The following is a 20,060-nucleotide window of genomic DNA, read 5'->3' on the forward strand; positions in this document are numbered from 1 at the left end:
GAGATTTTTAAGCACTCAATCCTTAACAATAGTTTCCTTTGCCATCTTGTATCTCATATTTGTTGGGTAAAGCAAATATTTGAAAACCAGGGTGCAGACAATGCCAAGGATGCAACATTTTCAGTTTATACTTCCTGATGTAGCATATTTGTTGGAGAAGAGCCCATGGACCATGGCAGGAGAAGCTGCCAGGTTTTGCCACAAAAGCCAGCAAAGTCTGTAACCCTGCAAGGGTGGTATTCCAGTAGTTCAAGAAACTTAAATGCTGCTGGCTTTGTAGCCAAAATTACTATCCACCTATATATATTTCTTTGAATCTCCCATAGGCAGGTTGTTCTTGATTGTTCTTTTTCATTCTGTAAGAGGGTTTTAAAGAAGGAAGGATAAGTAAAGGTACTCACTTTTGCATGCCATTAAGTTACAAAATGAAGGACTCTGAAGTTGTGAAGCACGTCAGTTAGTTTTCCTTGCAGCGTCGCCATCCACGACCGAGCTGCACAAGCAGGCTTGATGCAGATTCCCTTGGGAATGCTAACTCCCTGCTAAAATGCCCCACCTTCTGACCCCACAGGGAAGGCACAGACCCCCCAGGGAGAGCAGCTCTGCACCCCCCCACCATAGCCAGCCCCCCGACCCCATCACGGCTCTGAAGGGGGGCCGGCGGCCTGCGCCTCCCCTCAAAACAAACGCCACAGCAGCAGCAGAAAGACCTTGTGCCACAAGTTTCACTAGAAAAAGCTGGTTTTTGTTTTTGTTTTTTTTTTTTTTTTTTTTTTTTTTAAATAGAGTACTTAAAGCTCTAATTTTTAAAGCCAAAGGAAGAAACAACATTGAAAAAAGATCTGCCCTTCCTGCCCAGTTGGTCCTGACAAGATGGACCCTTTCCCTCAGTGATCGTACCTCACTGAAGGATGGCCATTTCCTGGGCGGGAACGCCTCACTGCCCTCCTGGCCCCTCCAGGGAGAAGCCTTGTTCCTGTCACAGCCTCAGAGGCTCCAGGCCTCCTGCAGCCCCCCGCCCTGAGTCTCGGAGCTCATGCGGAGGAGCTACCTCACGCACACGCACACTGCAGAGCTTCCCGAAGGTTCCCCCCCCACACCTTCCAGAAGGTTCTCCTGCCCCTGCAGTGAAACAGCCCTGAGGAGCTTTGGCAAGAGGGTGACAGCTAGGCGTGCCCACCTGCAGGGTGCACCCCTCAGCGAAGAGTAAGGCTGAGCTTTGGAAATCCCTCTCAGCCGGTCCCTAACGCACAGTGCCTGTCTTTGAGAAAGGTGGGTCACAGAGCTCCCCACGTGACGGCCGCTATGTGCTGGGGTGGGGTGGTGCGGAGGAGGGTGAAATGTCGGCTAGGAGCTTTTTCTTTCCACGTATCTGATGACCTCTCAAGCTACAAATTAATTTACCAAGGTATATCTGAAAGACACCAGCTCTCTAGAAATTAACGACGTGCCTGCCTGGTCTCACTGTCTATGGCGAGGTGGCTCTCCATGAGGCACTGAGGAAAGCGCCCGCCTGGATCGGCGTTTTTCCTCCGCTGTGCCACTGCCTCTGGCACTGGACCCGCCATGCTGTGCTCTGGTGGCCCTTGTGGGGATTAAAGTCAAGGCTGCTTTCATTAGTGATTACACTTGAAATATATCTGGGAGAGCTAAGAAACAAAAACAGCCCCTACCCTAACAAAAAAACAACCTTTCTGTGTTCAGTCCCAAGACGTTTAATATTGCTAGAGGGAATTAATTCTAGGGGGAATTGATTTTGTTCGGGATTCTCGCTAAAACCCGCTGTTTCAATAGCTATTCCACTGCTGTTCCAGTTCTTAGTATTTAAACGACTAAGAAGTAGAGGTCATTAAAAGAGGTTTCTCAGAACTGCTGAATATTCACTATTTCACCGACACGCAGCAACCTCCAAAAAGTGAATCTCCTCATTTATCTTTCTTCCTTCAACACGAAAGGAAGCCATTTTGGCAGGGCACAGGCCAGGGGAGATTTCGGGCAGCCAACCTGTTGCCATATATCTGAATGCCACTGATTTTTATGGCTGTGCAGATATGAAAACTGCCAAAAATTTCTTGTTGGCACTGCTGTAAATATCCTATAATTTCAGTGCAAGTCTAGCCAGCTTCTTACTCTTCCTGGAGACTCAGAGAAGTAGGTCCCCAAGGAAAGGAATTCAGTAAGTGGTATTCATGCAGCTGCTTTATTTGTCGGTTTAATCTCACAATCCAGACATTTAAAGCAATGTGGCTGCTTGTTCTTTCTCTTAAAATGGCGGTGGTGCATTCCCTCCCACTGCCTCTCAGGGTCGTGGCACTGGAGGCGTCTGTCTGATCACTATACCTGCTGTGCTGTCCACATAACTTTCAATAACAACAGTTTTTAACCTTTACAGGTTAAAAAGCTTGGCATTACAGCTCGGCACATGCTTTGCTGTTGAATTAGCACACAGAGAAGGAGCCAAGAGAGTCCCTACATGAAATTGAAAAGCGTGTATTAGTTTATTTACCTTCCATTTGGAAACTGCCTTTCACTGAGTAAAAATTAAAGTAGATAAGCAGTTTGACCAATAGCCAACTTTCAATGTTACTGTCTTGTCTGCAAACGGATTAAGGGCTACAGTCATAAATTACTTATTATTAATGTCACTTCAGAGTGAATGTTGTTGCTGGCTAAATGCAAGAAGTGCTTCCCGATTATTAAAAAGGATTTTTGGTACTGAATTTTTGCAGACTAGCAATAGAATGCAGACTTATCCAGACAACCCCATGTTCACTTCCTTAAAACAGTGTTTATCTTGCTTTTCCATACCTTCAGGACTCTTGAAAATACCTATTCTAATACATTTTAGGCTCCTCCTTGCTTTTTTAATGACAGATTTTCTTTTTTTTTTTTTCCTCCCCACAGCTGAACAACACTGACAGCTGGCAGTTGCCATGGCTAGGATTCAGACACCCTAACTGTGACTGCAGGTGTCTCATCTAAACGATTTTTCAGAACTCTCCATCTAGTCCCCTCCTAACTAGGGAGAGATCAGCATCTTTAGAGGACAGTTCACACATTCCTCAGAGAGTCTGATTTAGTGTGTTTGCTGTGGCCATTTCTCTCCTGGGAATGTAAATGACAACTAGACTAAAATTAGATAAAAGTTAGGTGACATAAACCCATGTCTCAGTCTCCACTTTAACATAAACCCCTTGATGATGTATTTCAATTTGTTGGTTTTGAATTTACCTATCCCAAAACTAAGGGTTACCTCACATGAACCTGATCTGAGCTATACTGCCCAGTGCTCGCTCCTTTATCCAAAGATGGTCAAGCTTCAGCTCCTGTTTCTTATGATAAATAGTTTGGATTCAGTAGTCAACACTGAATAAAATAACCATGGCTGGTAAAGAACAGTATATGGGACCTGTGCTCTGAGAATGCTCACAGGTGCTTCTTAACATACTCCACTAATGAGCCTTCACTCACGCATGGGGACTCATTCATGATCAGATGGGAATTTCCCTGGCAACGGCCTTCAGATTTTTCTTGCTCTCTACTATATGGCGTTATCTGGGCATATTTTACCTGATCCATGACATACTACATCAAGGGCCCAAGGCACTTAAGATAAATGCTGAGTGTTACAAACAGTTAATTTTGTATTTCTGAAGAGTAAAATCCTTTAGCCTAAGTAAAGTATTTTGGTTTAAAGTAGAAGTACACCTTATAATATAAAGCATGGAGGAGTTAATAATCTCTTCTGGCTTCAAGCCCCAGGAAACTCTATAAAATAAAGCTGATTTTCTTGAGTGGGGTTTTGTACTTGGATAACCAGATTCTTCAGCAGTTACGGAGACTATGATTAATTCAATCATTCAATTATTTTTATGATTTAACTTCAATCCAGCAACAAGTTACTGTAAAAGGGGTTTGATCATGGTATTGTTTTCAGTCTAGAGTAATTATAACAGTAGAATACCTTCACAAATATGCTTTCTTGATTTTACCATTGCTTTGTAACAACCAGCTCCTTCCAGACAGGTATGGTTGGATTATAAGCATTTACTTTGACCTTCCCCACTTACGGACATAATAGAAAACTTGTCAGTTTTGCTTAAGGTAGCTGGAAACACATGTAAAATTAAATCCTTTGCTTTTAATTTATGTTCTTCTATCAGTTGTGATAGCATCCAACAGGACATAGAAGAAGTTCACAATTTTTTTCCCCATATCTATTTGCACTATCTTTTGACTTGTTCTCTTTGTTGTGATTAGTTCAGATATAAATAACCTGTTATAAAACTCTCTTCAGGGAAAAGAAAGAGTGAATGAGTTATCAACTACCTACAAACATAACTAATAAAATAAGGAAGTATAATAAAGAAAAGATCCATCTTAAACAAACCATGTCATTTAAAAATTTGATAGTCTTAATGATACCTAATTTATCATTGAAAGAAATGCGAACATCTAATTTTCTTTTGGAAAACTTATATTGATGTGTGGAATTCACATTTCCTTCAGCTGATCAAACAAAATGAAGTAACATTAGATTTATATTGCAGTCTCAGAACTGCGATGGCAATATATTAGATCTTGCATCATTTGCAAATTCTCAGTACAGTTAGCAACTTGGAAAACTGTGATCAGTAGTATTTTCACTGCTGAAGTCTATATCTCAACCTCAAGAATATATCATCACAATGATGGTAATTTGCTGTAGAATAAAGCACAGAGAAAAATGTGTGGTGTCTCTGTATTCCCACTGGTGTACAGAATATATATATTTATATACATAATTACAAAGGAAAAAATATATTACTGTGCACTACACTGATCCCCTTATACTTTTTGTCCTTTTTCTTTATGTCCTTTTCTAGACAGTGGAAGAGGATGAAAATTATCAGCCAATAAAAACTACCAAATACCAGACAAAGTAATAGAAGAGTTTAACATACCACCACCATTCCAAGGTCAAGCTCCTGTGACATGGATTGCTTTAGGAAATCAAAGTTGTGTAAGTACAAATACCCAACTGCTTAAAATAGCAATAGATGTAACACACTTCTATCTACCTTGTGTGCTGAACTAGAATTTAAGTTGCCTTAATTGCTATTCATCTTCATTTTGGTGTTTCAATAATACATTACACTAATAGCAGATATTATGACACATTTCCTTGTCAAACATAGTCATGTACTAAGCAGTGCACTGAGAGAAAATGATTGAGGAAACTGTTGAAGTGGAAAAAAAAGTCTTTACTACCCTGCAAGAGGGCTGAGTTTGCTATTCTAGTTTTCAAGTTTCGAGTGTGCTGATCAAAAATGCCAACACCCAGGATACTCAAAGTTTTCCTGATAGATTTGGCTAATTTTCCTAACTTTTTTTTTTTTTCATTTGTTTAATATCTGATTTCAGATGGAATGAGAAGTGAAGGGTTTTTTTCCCAAGTAAGAAGTACATTAGGTATAAATTCTCCACTGACTTACAGCTCTACCACAAATTGAAAATGGGAAGTCTACCAGAAAAACTGTAACAGTTGTCCCCCACCTGTAACACCATCACCACCCTACCACTCCCAACAAAACCCAAACCAAAACAATAAATTCCAAAATGAAATTTAGGACAAAAATAGAATACTGAAAAGTGACGTACCTTGTGTTCCAAAATTTACATAAAGACTTCACCAAAATCCTGGGTTGGGTTATGTTACAAATAATATTGTAAGAATGCTGTTTACAAAGAACTTTTTTTTTTCTGTTGTCATATTTATTGTACTATTTGTGTACCATAAGCATAGATTAATTTCATATTTGTGGTTACACACTTTATTCTTACAGCATATGTTACTTCAAAATTTTACTGGAGGACCCAGTAATTCTTTACTAAAGGGTAAATAAATGTGCTCCCACAAACATGAAATTTATCTATGTTCATCCTGCCTTGGATGCAAGATGCAAGCCTGAGTTAAAAAAGTGGACCAAAAGTCAGAACAAAATGTGCTCTGTACCTGATAGATAAAACAAATTCGCATTTTGAAGAAGGTAAGTGGCAATTTTACCTGACATTTCCTGAACTGCATTTGATTATCCTGCAGAAGATTATGTGAATAGTTTCTGATCTTTCTGGCTCCAATTTAGAGTAATTTTGTTATGGGTTCCAGGCTTTGGTTCTCTCACTGGAATCCACATCATAACCTTGCCTTCTTAACAAAGTTTTGTGAAAACTCATTTTAAAACATAATTTTTTCAGGCCTTGGAGAAGCAGGTGTTCTACTTAACATAGTCTACATCTGAAAAGGCTAATCTTTTATTTTTAAATAATAACTACATTATGCCTACATTTTACCGAAGCCTCCTGTATTTGCAGTTGGCTAGGTATATCAAAAGCAAAGCGGCCATCCATGCAGAATTTTCTGTTGGTGAATTCTATCTCTGCTTTGGAGGTGTCACCTAGTAGCATGACTTGTACATAATATTCACTGAGCCCACATTTACTGAATTTTTAAAGAGCACTCTCTTGAGCAGTTCTGCAAGGGCTCAAAGGGCAAAGCTTGTACAACAGTTCTCCTAACCTGGATCTCCATCTAGGTCCCCAAGTTATTACATGAACAAGAAACAAAAGCAGGAAGCTAGATTATAAAATATTCCATAGAGGAAAACTAGGTACAAGAAGATACAAGTCGCATCATATCCCTGTATTGCTGACAGTGTTTAGGTTTTACTGAAAGATGGATGATTCAGATTCAGACTCACCAGAGTATCTATTCAAAAAAAGGCACAAAAGATAACCAGATACCTGAGAAGTAATACCATCTTTTCTGAGAACATGAACTCATACTGCTTGAGTAAATCATTAATTAAAAATAAGCCAAGAGAAGGCAGAACAAGACAAAAAGGTCAGGATATTTAGCAGACCACAGGGTTATGACAGCTTTTACAATCCCAGGAGGTGCAATCACAAACTGTGGAAATATTCAAAGATTACTGGATCCACACAGTTCCAGGCCCAGTTAATATGCCACCACCCTTCTCCCAGACCTGAGCAGGGCATGCAGAGCAATTAGTTAACCTGTGGTCGAGCCCATAGTCTTGTTTACTGCCATTACTGAGGCTCCATGACATCAGTGGCTCAAGGGCCTTACGCAATGCATCTGCCTTTGCAGGTATTTAAACCCTTGGTGCTCAAACTGATGCAAGGATCCAAACAGGGGTCTGGCTGCTGCAAGTGGAGCACACCAATGAGAACAAAGATCTGTTCATAGAGTCCTCACTAAATAGCACTGGACTACTAGTTATCTAACTAAAAAAAATATAAAAAAATCTACTGAAGTATAATCACAGCATGATGAATAATCGAAATATTTTAAACGTTATGATTATCATCATAGAAACATGTAAGCACCATGAAAACCCTAGTCCCAAAGAAATGCATTATTTATGTACAAAACACTCTATATGGACTTGGCAGTCCTGGGTTAATGGTTGGACTTGATGATCTTAAAGGTCTTTTCCAACCTAAATGGTTCTATGATTCTAAGTAGTAGTTGGCTGGAAAAAGAAGCCATAGTTAGGAAATGTGCCTTTCAGGGTACTAATCGTAGTAGAGGATAGTTTTGAGTTAGTGTCACTGTAATTTCAAGACAAATCCATTGACTCAGTCACAAAAGCTTCGCTTCAAAACCTGTCACTTCATAGCAGTCTCTTTCTCCAGGCATTGAACAACCATGGTAACTGGAAGATGCACTTTGAGCATAATTAGTGAGTTACCTGAGATGCTGACTTTCACTAAGTCTGTATCAGTCTGCTTTGTGCTCTTGAGCAGAACAATTGGACATTTTTCTTAACTCTAATATTTGCCTTTGTGTGAATGGCTATTTCTGTGTGTGTGTATACGGACAGTTAACAACCTGACAGGCATTTTAGTGCCTTAGTACTGCTAGCGGTTGTAGTTATTTTCTTTTTAATGATGTCCGAACAAATTATCTGTTAAAAATAAACTGCATGGTAGCACAGTGGGAAACAGATCTTAGCAGGCGGAAGATCAAAAGGAATTAAGTGCCAGAGCCCTGGCCTATATGCTCATAAAAATTGATTTGACTTAATAAGTTTAATGCAAAAGGGAATTGCATAGTGTGCACTGCTTTCCTGTTGATTTTTAAAAAGTGAGGGAGCACATCTTCCCTGCTGGTGGCTGTTAACTATGCCCATGAATATATAAATATAAACTGGGTGTTTATTTTTTTTTTAAACTAACTTATCAGCATTTTATAGATAGACACACTAACTGGCTTCACACAAAAACCATGTTAACAGTGCTACTTTCCACTCATATGAAATGCTCACTTCTTTTTCCCATATTAATATTAAAAAAGTAAAAGCTTTTATTTTTATTTTTATTTTTAATTTTATTTAAAATCACCCTCTGTTTCAACAATGTGTGGAGGTGGTCTGTCAAAAGAAGGTAAAGGTAGCTGGTGAAAGTACTGTTTAATATTACTTAATGGTGTTTTGTGAGTTTTGGGGTTTGGGTTTTTTTTCAGGGTGAAAATTAGCTTGGTTTGGATCAAACATTCCTCTGGAACAGTGTTAATATTTAAACAAGGAAGTACTTTCTGTTTATATTAGGTCTTGTAATGAATCTCTGAATGGTCTTTTAATCTTTTGATGTGAAATCCAGAGACACAATGCATCTCAATCATAAAAGGATTGCCTTGATGCATTCTTGCACTCATTTCTTACCTTCTCAGTTAAACACTGTCTTGGTTCCTTGCTTTTGCGAGACTCTTTGAAGCGGTATGACCATTTTCTGCAAAATCGTTTTGCCTGTGTGAGAATGTATGTGCATGATACCTGCCTGGCCGAGCAGCCACGGCTCTTAAACAACCCTGTCATTTATTCAAAGACATTTGTCATATTTATGGTGATAAACCAGTAGTCTATTTCCACTGTAGCTCCCAGCACCATCATGAAGCAACAAAGTGTTCCAACTCCAAGAATATTTGAGGTAAAGATAAAAGCTGAATGCAGTCTAAAATGCAGAGCTCAGGCTAAGACATGGCCTCCCTGTCTAGTTGGAGATCTCTTTGCTCCTTGCTTTTATTACATCTGTTTATCCGATGGGTGTTTGATATACATCCCATAAATTTAACTCCAAGTTCTATCACTTAACCATCTAGCCATACAGCTGCTATACCTAATGAGAATCCAGGTACCATGAGGCAGTATTGGGGCAGGGGGGGGGTTGTGCTTGCCTGTTGCTCCCCAACACTGAAACGTTACGCATGGCAACGAGTGGCAAGAAGGGTGGGTTTATTGAGAAGTTTCTTTTGGGATTACTGAGCTCCAGTTGAACCTGATTGACAGCTGCTGTATTGCAGAGCAGACAGCAGAATTCAGCTGCTAGAAATCATCCCTGTGCACGCCACACAGTAGCATCAGTCTTATCTTTGTCACAGAAACTCTTAAGTCTTCATCTGGAAACTGAACCAAGTCAGATGATGCAATTTATGAACATTCTTCTGACACATCCTTGTCACTATTTCCTGGTATTCTGGTCTTGTTTGAAAAATACTAAGAGCCAGACTATAACATTTCATTAACGTGGGCTTCTCAAACCTTTCCCTTAGTACCCTCCATACCAGAAACTAAATTCAGATAGAAAGTGTTGAGAATCTACCTGGATTTAAGTAGCACCAGGGAAAATAGAATTAAGCTCTTATTTACACAATGTATTTCTTCCTTTGATAAATGCCCAAACAAGTTGGAAATCTGTCTCAGTATCAAAACCAGACCCCATTCAGATGCTTTCGTTTTACTGCACATATCCCTTCTAAAGAGACAGTGTTAAAGGCATGTATTTGCTTCTGTGTGCAAGTTCATTAGAAAGCAAGCTATTTAATATAATAATTTACAGGAAACTGCCATCAACTTTTATGTGTACTAAAAGTATTCACAGACCATGTCCACGACCAAGAATCTTCTTGTGTGGAGCCTTGTAAAAACAAAACGTTTTTGTCATTCACAGTTCTGAACCAAAGTCCAGGAACGTGAATGCTTCTGAATCCTTTCTCAAAATCTTGCCGTTGGAGTTTCTCATCTGAAGTGCCCCATTTCTGATCCTTTGCTTGTGAATAATAACTTCTGGATCAGACCTTAAACTTTTCTGTGTTTCAAAATATGTTAAGCTTTACACTGAAAGAAAATCTCTAAGGAGTGATATCACCCAAGGGGCGAATTCTGCTGTGGCAATCAGTGCTTATGTATGACAGTTGTTCTAATTCTGTTCAAGTCAGCAGTTTGAACTGCTTTGTCCTGTAAATTACAGCAATCACAAATTATTCTTGCATGAAAAATGGATATCCACGTGGACTTTGCTAGGGAAAAACAAAAAGAAAACAGCAGGATTTTCCCCTTGTTCTTATGCTGTTGTTCTCACAGCCTTGCATCTGCAGCCCGGTACTGTTAGGGCGGGTGCTTAGAAGAACTGATTGCCACTGGCACAGAATTCACTCACCCCTTCCCCCTCTTCCTGCCCTTCAGTTGCAGTCTTCGGTGTTCACTGCAGACTCAAAGACACACAAGCACAAAGCCTCACGACCTGTCAGCAGACAGAACTGCCCTCATCCTGGCCCACTTTGGTCAGTGCCAACAGCGTTACAAGCAGGAACAACCTGCCAAAATTTGAGGTCTTAGGGCTCCTGGCAGGAATGGTGACAGTCTGGGAAACACCCCCCAGTGAGAGCCACTGGGAAACATCTTCCTTTTCCCTTCTCTTTCTCTCTCCATTTTTTTCCTCGAAATAACTTTAACCATTAGAGTCAATGTATGCCATCAGGCATACTACAGACTCTGCTAAAGCTTTATTCCTGTGAACCTATCTTTTATGCAACACTTCCAATAGCAAAACTGTATTCAACTGCTAGAAACATTACCAGTTCAATTTTTAACTGATCTTATTTAACTGTCTTTTCCCATCCTACCATATATAAATAATATGCACGTGTGTATATAATATGCATGTGTATACATATATATATATACACATATGAAAAAAATCTCAGCTACTTTTTCCATTCAACTTCTTATCCCAGTTTATTTAGAAGCAGTTACATCATCTTCACTAACAATGCCAGAAATCTTCCCTGCTGCAGAGCAGCGATACTTCTCATTTATGTACTGGGCTAGGACTGCACGAACAGCCTACACAGAAATGCAGAGGGTCTGCTTATATGGGCAGAACAAGCAGCATGCAGGCCAGTTTGCATCTAGAACCCTATTGCCCTTAATTCCGTTAACAACAGCTGCCACAGAACCACTAAAGGCTGTGATCCGTACAAGATTCAACACAAAGTGCACAGGAGGGCTCTCGCTGACTTGCCCAGCAGAAGCAGCATTTGTGAACACACATTCTCAGTGCCATCAATGGACAGCCTAGCGCAGACCGCTGCAGCCTATGGTTCAGAAACATCAGGTCATAGTTCTACTCAAACATGTCCCAAAATAACACTGGAAGGGGAACTGGTGAAAATATATTTTTACTATCATACTATTCTATCACCTCATTACAGCTGTAGGTCCTTTCTCCTTTTCTCTCTTACACTGTCATGAGAAAAAAGTGATTCCAAGTTGACATGGAAGATAAAATTCTGTAAGCATGTAAAGTGAGACAAGGTATTTATTAAAGACTGTCACTTTTATTAGTAAGAGACAAAATTCCTAGGCTGAATGCTAACAGCTTTTTAACTTATATCCATAATAACCATTAGTTCCTAGTGCTTTCTAAAGGTTATCAAGAACCTTGCAGGTAATTAACATGTCACTGAATATATCACAGTAACACAACTAAACATACTAACAGAAAAACAGAGAAGGTAAATTATGCAACAAGCTTTAATCATAGCACTAATAACAGAGAAGGCAAGCCACATTTTATCATATACCCCAAAAGAAGGTCTATTTGCTACATTTCAGCCAACCACAGAGAACTTACCTTTCATTGTAATGACAGATTATATAATAAATCTAGTTATAAACAGCAGCTCAAAAAACCAGAACAGAAGCAATCCTTACTTATTTCCCAAGGTCTAGCCTCCAGCATTAAGATGATGAAGACAAAATACTAGCCAAAGCGTGCCACCTCACCTTTCTAATAGTATTTATTATGAAAGATGTTGATTCCACTTCTGTTACTCTGAATAACTCTCTACAGATCAATAGTTATGTGAATGGGGTTTCCTTATAGGTATGTGAATGTTTTGTTTCTTTTTAGTTAGAAAATTTGGGACCCACCTGGTTCCGAGATGGAAGTTGTAGTAAGACTAGGAACAATAGGAACAAATTAACTTATGGCCATTGCAGGCTTTTTACTCTTGTATCACAGCTTTTCTTAAATACTTGCTCCTAGCAGCGATGAGACCTGTGGATGGGCTTCATCCAAACTGGATCCTTTAGGAGGGAACCCACTCTCAGCATCATGTACAATGTACCCTCTGGGCAACACCACCATAATGAAAATGAAAAATGAATAACAAACAAAAAAGTCAGAAACATAAAAAATAAACATCACATTTATTTAAATAAAAATATACACACAGTGTACAATGGACATGGCTTACAGACAGCAATGAAATAAAAAAGCTAAATCCTGAAATAGAAAAAAAGAGTTGAATTGCTATAGTTGTGCTTCGTTTCTCTGAACAATCACATACTATGAAGTCCTGTAATGTTACTTATACATAGCCTCATGTGCTCCAGAGTGTGAGACAGGAACATTACAAGGTACAGCTACACGAAATGAGAACAAGTACCAAAGTAATTTGGGATTTTAGAAATTGTAAAGTCGGACTGTTCCTAAGCAAAACAGAAGTGCTGAAAACTTTTGAAGTACTTTGCATGCACGGAACGAGTACAAAACACCACTGCCAGTAGTTACAGGTCTAAGTTAAGAGCAGCATGGTCCAAATCTCACCACTCCAGACTTCACAGATCCAGGGCGCTCTATTATCACAGTCAGGTTTCCACCATAACTCTTTCTCCCTGTCAGCACGCAAACCCCATACTTTATGTTTCAGCTCTTTGAAATATGGATACATTGGTTCACAAGTGTTCTCCATTTTATTTATTCTGATTTATTAAGCTTCATGCTTATTTGAGCAAATGCAAGTTTTTAATCTTGGATCATGAGTATCATGCTGAAATTCATTGTTGTTATGTTATATTATTCAGCAGACGCTATGAGAAAAAGAGCAAATAAATGTTTGAGTGCTGCAGAGTGTAAGCTGAATGCTTTGGCAACACAACAGTTGATGTGTTACTAAGGAAAAACGTTCTAAAGACTGAAGTCTGGGATTTTTTTTTTCCTTTTTGCTTTACAAAAACATTTGTGTGTGTTTTTTTTTTTTTTTTTTAAACATGCAATTTACAAGGTAGTTTTGTGTTTTGAAGAACAGTAAATTATTTCAAAGCTCTCTGATTGTGAACATTTGTTTTTAAGCTTCAAATAAGTGAAAAGCAAGATGCAAATTCATGTCTCATGGCATCACCTGTACAGCACACTTCTTTACAATACAAAACCCCCATAAATATAGATATCAGTGCTTTCAAGTTTACAACATAGCCAACTGAAAAAATATACATTAAAGACTGTTAACTGATTAGATACATTATTTCATGCAAGTAATTTTTCTGCATAGTTTTAAATGCAATTTATTTATTACACTTGTTGATGTTCAGCACATTTTCTGCTTTTTATAAGTGGACCACAGGATTTCCTGGAACTTGTGTTTAAACTAGAAATAAAAATTAGCTTATTTTCTGAAGCTCTTTATAGGCATATTATACAGTGGGCTTCAAAATGATATGGTGCACTTCCTTATACCTAAATTACTCATGATGATTTATAATATCATTACAATGCATTTCACTGCAAATAAGTGCATTTTCATCAGGACTGAATGATTTAGACACAGAAAGTGTTTGTTAATTTCCTTATTTCACTTACGTAATGCCAAAATTCAGACAGTACAAAAATCAACATTCAAAGGACTTCATTAAGGCTCTTTCTCGGTTCATATTTTGTTTCAGCTGTCCTCCTACATTATTTGTTCTTTATGACACATACATTGCTAGTACTCCATCAAAATACACAGCTTCACATACACAAAAATCAGATAACATAATTAAAAATTTCCGTTTCCTAGTTGCTCCATAAAAGCCAAAGTACAAACATTAACAAGAACGTATTTCAAATTCCCCAAAAGAAGACTTCAGAAAAAAAAGACTTGCCTGCTTAATAATGTCAGGCCTATGCATGTTATGTATTATAACAGTATTAATCTCTGAGAAAAAAATTACTTTAACCTTCTGTTCCTTTTTTTTTTTTTAGGTATTTTATACCAGCTCTCTACTTAGACACTGGTCTGTGGTACAAAACCCCCATATAAGCACGTAATGTATTGTACAAATAGTCAAAGCTAGAAGCCCTTATTTCAGGATTCCTTGATGCAGATCCTGACGACCTTATTTCTACAAATAATGTCCTCTGTAAGACAGGAATTGGCTTTAGATGCCAGATATATTTCTGAACGTTCATCTTCTAGCCCTTGAGAACTGCCCTCCCCTCAAAGCAGCTTATTTTATGCCTTACAAAAGTTTTAAGAGAGCAGATATGGAACATTTTTCTGTGCATCTGCCATCAAAATCAGTATGCTTCCCATAACCCTTTGCAAAACAATTTGTGTAGCTTGCTCATAAAAATTCATTTGCTTAATTTTGCTCCTCTGATATTCACAGTGAACTACAAGGATATGTGCAAGACCTTTGGGATAATTTAACTCCTCTGTTAGGTATTCAAACAATGCACAGGGTTTGAAGCAGCTTCTACAAAGAGTAAATGTACTCCAAGTAATGTAACTATCAACCTGCAGCAAAACCCTCTTTGTTTCTTCATAAAAGGCAAACCAGAAAAAACACTAGTTTCGAGTCCATGCTTGGCTGACACATCAGCTTTGATGATGCAGCCTTTGCCAGTGCAGTAGCCCACTGAAGGCAATGACCAAACAAGGAATCATTTGAGCCTGTTTCAGTACTGAAGCAACACAGCTCTTCAAGGAGGCTTGCAACCACGCCACCGGGTTTTACAACGGTCTTGTATCCTACAAAAAGATGTTCCAATCAAAAAACTAGCTTGAAAAAGTTCAGCCTTATTGAGCACAAAACTCAGCCTACTCTTCTGTAATGGCCCAAGCTCAATGAAGTTTCACTGCAGCACACTGATGTGGGTTTTGGTTTTTCTTCTCAATTATCTTTAACAAATAACAGATTATTTAATTTCACAAAATCATACTGGGATTGGCTGCTAAAACAAAAAGTATAGTAATCCAATGCCTATTTTGCCTTCATCAAAAAAGTGGCTTTGACATGGAAAACATTTTCAATATAAAAGTAACGTGATAGTGACAGTGGCAATTTAGAACCCAAGTAGGATTAAAATGCTGAGAGGAGACCTTGAAAGACTATTTGCCTGATAAGAAAGTCTATAGAATTTCATATTTTGAACTTGAAAGAATGTCCATGGGGCTAAGATAAGGAATTATAGGAACCTATAGTACCACCAGTGAATACCATCCCCACGTAGACTTTTACAGATTGTTTCAGAATAACTGTAGGAAGGGCAGCATTCTCTGTCATACTTCTGTGGGATTAGTTCAGAGGTGCATGAGGAATTTATCACTATTTCTAAACTGTACATGTAGGGGTTTTTTAAGCTAATGATAAACGTGGCAGATACCGAGGGCTAGTGCGGCAGTCTGACAGAACAAACCATCACTTTCCTAGGCAGATTTATGTTCCATAAATCCACAAAAAAGTTTTGTACAGAACAGCTTTGTTACAGTTAAAGACTCAAACACAAATTTATGCAAGCATTCAACCCACCCAATGAGTAATGCCCACTTCTACTGGTACACACCAGGAAAAAATCAAGGCATTATATTCTTATCTACCTGAGCTCATCTGTGATGCAATGCTAACTCTTCTGACATCTATTGCTGAAGTAATACATACCAGAAGGACAAATAAGTCATTCATGATAGCACATAACTGAAATAAACAACAAATGCACCAAAACACTATTTAAATTACCTACTTTACTTTCAAAAAAAGTTCAAATTAGTTAGATAAATATGTTGTATAGGTGAATTCCTGGCTTCCCTGAAGTACATGAACATTGGGAATGAGGATGTCTCTAAGGCCCAAAGCCTGATCTTGCAAATACACAAGATGGGTTTAATTTTATTCACACAATAGATCATTTCCATGCAATCACCCAATTAGAGTTTCCAGAATCAGGCTCTTAAATATGTATTTTCATTAGTATAGTTACAGATTTATACCAAGTAATGGGCTTATGGATTAAAAAGAACAAATTGTAACTCATGGTGCAGCAAGGTTTCTTTGACTTTCATAGGAGTAAGCAAACATTAACTTCTTTATCCATGGCAATTACAGATGCTCAAATTCCTAGTGCAGTTTCATTAGGATAAAATTCTCACACTTCTGCTCTAGATATTTTTTTCTCTAAATGAATGCATTACATAAAGGTCAGTAACCAGTGAATATTTGAGGTTTTTAAACTGTATTACTCACTGGGAGGCAGAAGAAGGCAATAAATAGATACAATTAGAAAACACAAATGTTCTTTACAAGACAAATTTCAGGACTAACACAAGCTGGCAGAAGCATTAACATTCATTTTTAAAGCTGATAGTTCTTCATCGTAGAGTGTCTACACGCAGCATTACAAATTTGATAGAAATCAGCTGCAGTGGCTAACTAGTCCTAATACAGTAGGTTACTCGTAATATTTATCTTAGGCTCTGTAATAACATACATGTTTTTATAGCCTAAAGATACTTGAAGTCCTCTATATACAACTTATTTTCCCTACCACTAAAGAAAATTTAGTTCTAAGGGTTTACAAAAGATGGGAGTATGACAGGTCAGGTTCAGGTCACCTTACTTGAAGAATTAATTCCCCTGATTTCAACGTGATTTATGTGAAAGTGAAGTGAAATAAGTGGTATTTGGCTGTGGTACAGAAAGCCAAGAATGACACATCCAAATGAACTGCAAAGAATCAGAATGGAATTACTGAAATTACAGGCTGTAATTACTAAAAACATATTATGAAGTTACCATTCTTATGTAAAGAAGCTAAATACAACTACCAAAATCATATTTAGCCCAGGTATTAACATGAGCATCTTTCATAAACACTTCTGTGAAGGATTTAATTGTTAGTGATCAAGACCTCAGTGCTATGCTGGCGCCAGAAAAAAACTACTTCCAGCAGTAAGAGACCCCTTATATCAAATCTCAGGTTTTGGTTTGGAGTCTGAATGCCACCTTTCAGATGTCTAACCTCAGTTCCTACAGCAAACGACATCTCCCTTCTTAATCTTTGATCAAACAACCCAGATAACTAATTCCAGCTGGCTTATGAGTCACTAAGCTTCAACTTCACAAAGAACAGTTGAATATATTTGGTTTTGAGATTATCCAGTCCATTGCTTTTTCATGATATTTTATTCCATAAAAACTAACTGGAGTTATTTTAATGTAAAATGATAAAACCTGATAAAAATAATACCTCATCTGGTTACACATTCCCAATTAATAAGTCATAAACAGTGAGTTTTATATTCACTAATTAGCGTGATGTATGTTCCTGATTACACTTTTGTTAAACTTAGGTGTCAGCTTTTCCATATGTCCCTTCTGGAGGTCTGTAGTACTTTGGGAAAGCCATCAGCTGTATCATGTTGAATGCATACTTTCTGCATTTGACATTCTTCAGTACATTCTCTATGCGGCATCCTTCTCTAGTGAAAGGGGGAAAAAGTACAACTTCATGAAACACAGAATAAATAAATATGCTTTATTTGTTCATTGCAGAGTTTCAGCAACAGTTGAAGTAAAAATAACAAAGATTCAACTCTACATTTTTGTTCTCCACAAGTGATGATACATCTTACAAAATTAAATCCAAGGCCAGGCCCAGTACAGTTATTGCCCTCAGAAATAGGTGATAAGATTTTTTCCCCCCTAATATATTTGTCCTTGAGGTTTAAAGTTTAGTTTTAAAAAATTAAATACTTTAATGATACATTTTGTTCTAATTCCAGAAATATATTTGCCTTTTAAACCTTCTCATACTTTTTTTCCAAATTGTTTGCTATATACGTGAGAGTACACTTTGCCCTAAAAATGCGTATTCTAGGGATAAGGCATTTTATTAAGTCTGGCCCTAGAGATCTGCGAATGAAAGTTTCATCTCTGCTTCATTTCCCATATGTTCAGCTTTGCAATGAAAAAAAAGAGAGAATGGCTTTTCAAACAGCCCAATCCAACTCTCTGCTTTATAAAGGAAGGATGTTTGTTCACATACAGTACAAAAGTCACAAGTGCCAAAGTGGTGCATCAAGACATAAACAGGACTTTGTTAAAAAGAATATAAAAGTGTCTTGAAAGCAAAAGAAACTAAAGCAACAATTACAAACAGGTTAATTTCATTACAAAACAGAACTTACTCTATTCCATTTAGTTACTTGACCAAAGAGGGTTAGTTGTAGCAAAGAAATAATCATTAGTTAAACAAAAAAAGATCCCATCAGCTAGTAACAATGAAAATAACACAATGGAAGTTAAGTCTCACAAACCACAACCCCGTAATATTTATCTAGGGGTTAGTTTGCTCTGTGCAATTTTTTTTTTTTTTTTTGTCAGACTAATTACTCTGGAAAGAGGGGTTCAAGCATTCAGGATTCCACATCTTCTTGTATACAGTGACAGCATTGTAAGTGGGCTTTCTTTGAGCTAATTACAGTGGAAAAACTTTACCATGAACAGAAAGAGCAAATCAATTCACTCAATGCATAGTATACTTCTTAGAGTTCAGAAAAAAATGACCCAAACATAGTACATTTCAGACATTTGTATCTTAAGGATGAATCCTTGGGGTCTGAGATTGTAGAAATATTACAGCATAATTCCTTTTTCTAAAGTTAATTTGTTGCTGTTTGTAGAAAAGAAAGGAACACAAGTGAAGTTTATTGATATTTGGCTAATAGCAAAGCAAGACTTAAAATAAGCCACACAACCAGCAAGTGTGAGCTGACAAGCAGCAAGGCGACAGGATAGAAGTGTCGAGAAGTTGGCTTGTTATCAGTTAGACAGCCTGTTTCGGGATCATCCGATTCATTCAGTGCTCCCTGGGTTTGTCTGCTGTTAAACAGGGGAAGTTAGGAACAAATAGAAGAGCATTTAAACAGCAAAGAAAGCCAACACGTAGGTATTTTGACAAAGTGAAACTATATAGTAATTTTGATGAAATAGATATATGCTAAGTACTTCCAATATCTTTATTGTGTTTTACAGCTGACATGAGAAGCACGATGACTAGGTGGCTGCTGTTAAGCTTTCTAGGTGTCTCAGAGCAGTGTTCATAAGTTAATGTTAAATAACTTATGAGATGAACTATACTATCACTAAAATGAACACACACACCAAACAGAAATGAAATAAGTTAAAAAAAAATAAATTAAGGAAGCAAAGAAAAAAGATCACAAATATGTCACAATGCAACACTGACAAAATAGTGTCTCCATGGTGTTCACAGGCTTTTCAGTCCTGCTTCACTATCTATTAGGAAATATATAGGCAGAAATAGAAAGGGCACATACTCTTTTTTGAAAGAATTAACAACTATTCTAAAATAGTTTTAAATAACGGTAAATTGACTCCTTCAAAAATTCATCAGTGCTAGTGACTCAGTTTCGAAGTCAACATCGGTTCGTTTTCTTTAAAGGCTCACACCTACACTCCTGTAAGAAAATTACCTGTATCTTGTTCAGTCAACTCAGCTAGGCACTAATCTGCTAACAGCAAAGTGCTACTGAACCACTGTAAGTTGCGTGGTCACTTTTCTACCAGAGCAGCAGGGATATTTAAAAATCACTGCCAATCTTTCCTATTGTAGTCTTGGTAGCTTCTCTACAATTAGAATTATGCATATTT

General features: G+C 37.8%; 1 protein-coding gene across 4 annotated transcripts in view; it reads right to left on the bottom strand.

Annotated features, from left to right (window-relative positions):
- Positions 1 to 742: 742 nt before the first annotated feature.
- INPP4B (inositol polyphosphate-4-phosphatase type II B) overlaps positions 743 to 20,060 on the bottom strand; it is a 356,888-nt gene continuing 337,570 nt past the window's right edge. For 3 of the 4 annotated variants that reach the window (XM_080403493.1, XM_080403494.1, XM_080403491.1), the window contains one exon: positions 17,869 to 19,268. In XM_080403493.1, coding sequence (XP_080259619.1) covers positions 19,094 to 19,268 — 175 coding nt within the window. In that variant the 3' untranslated portion in view covers positions 17,869 to 19,093. The other variant, XM_080403492.1, reaches the window with a different exon arrangement.

Source organism: Falco punctatus (assembly GCF_963210335.1).
Source record: "Falco punctatus genome assembly, chromosome: 1".
NCBI lineage: Eukaryota > Metazoa > Chordata > Aves > Falconiformes > Falconidae > Falco > Falco punctatus.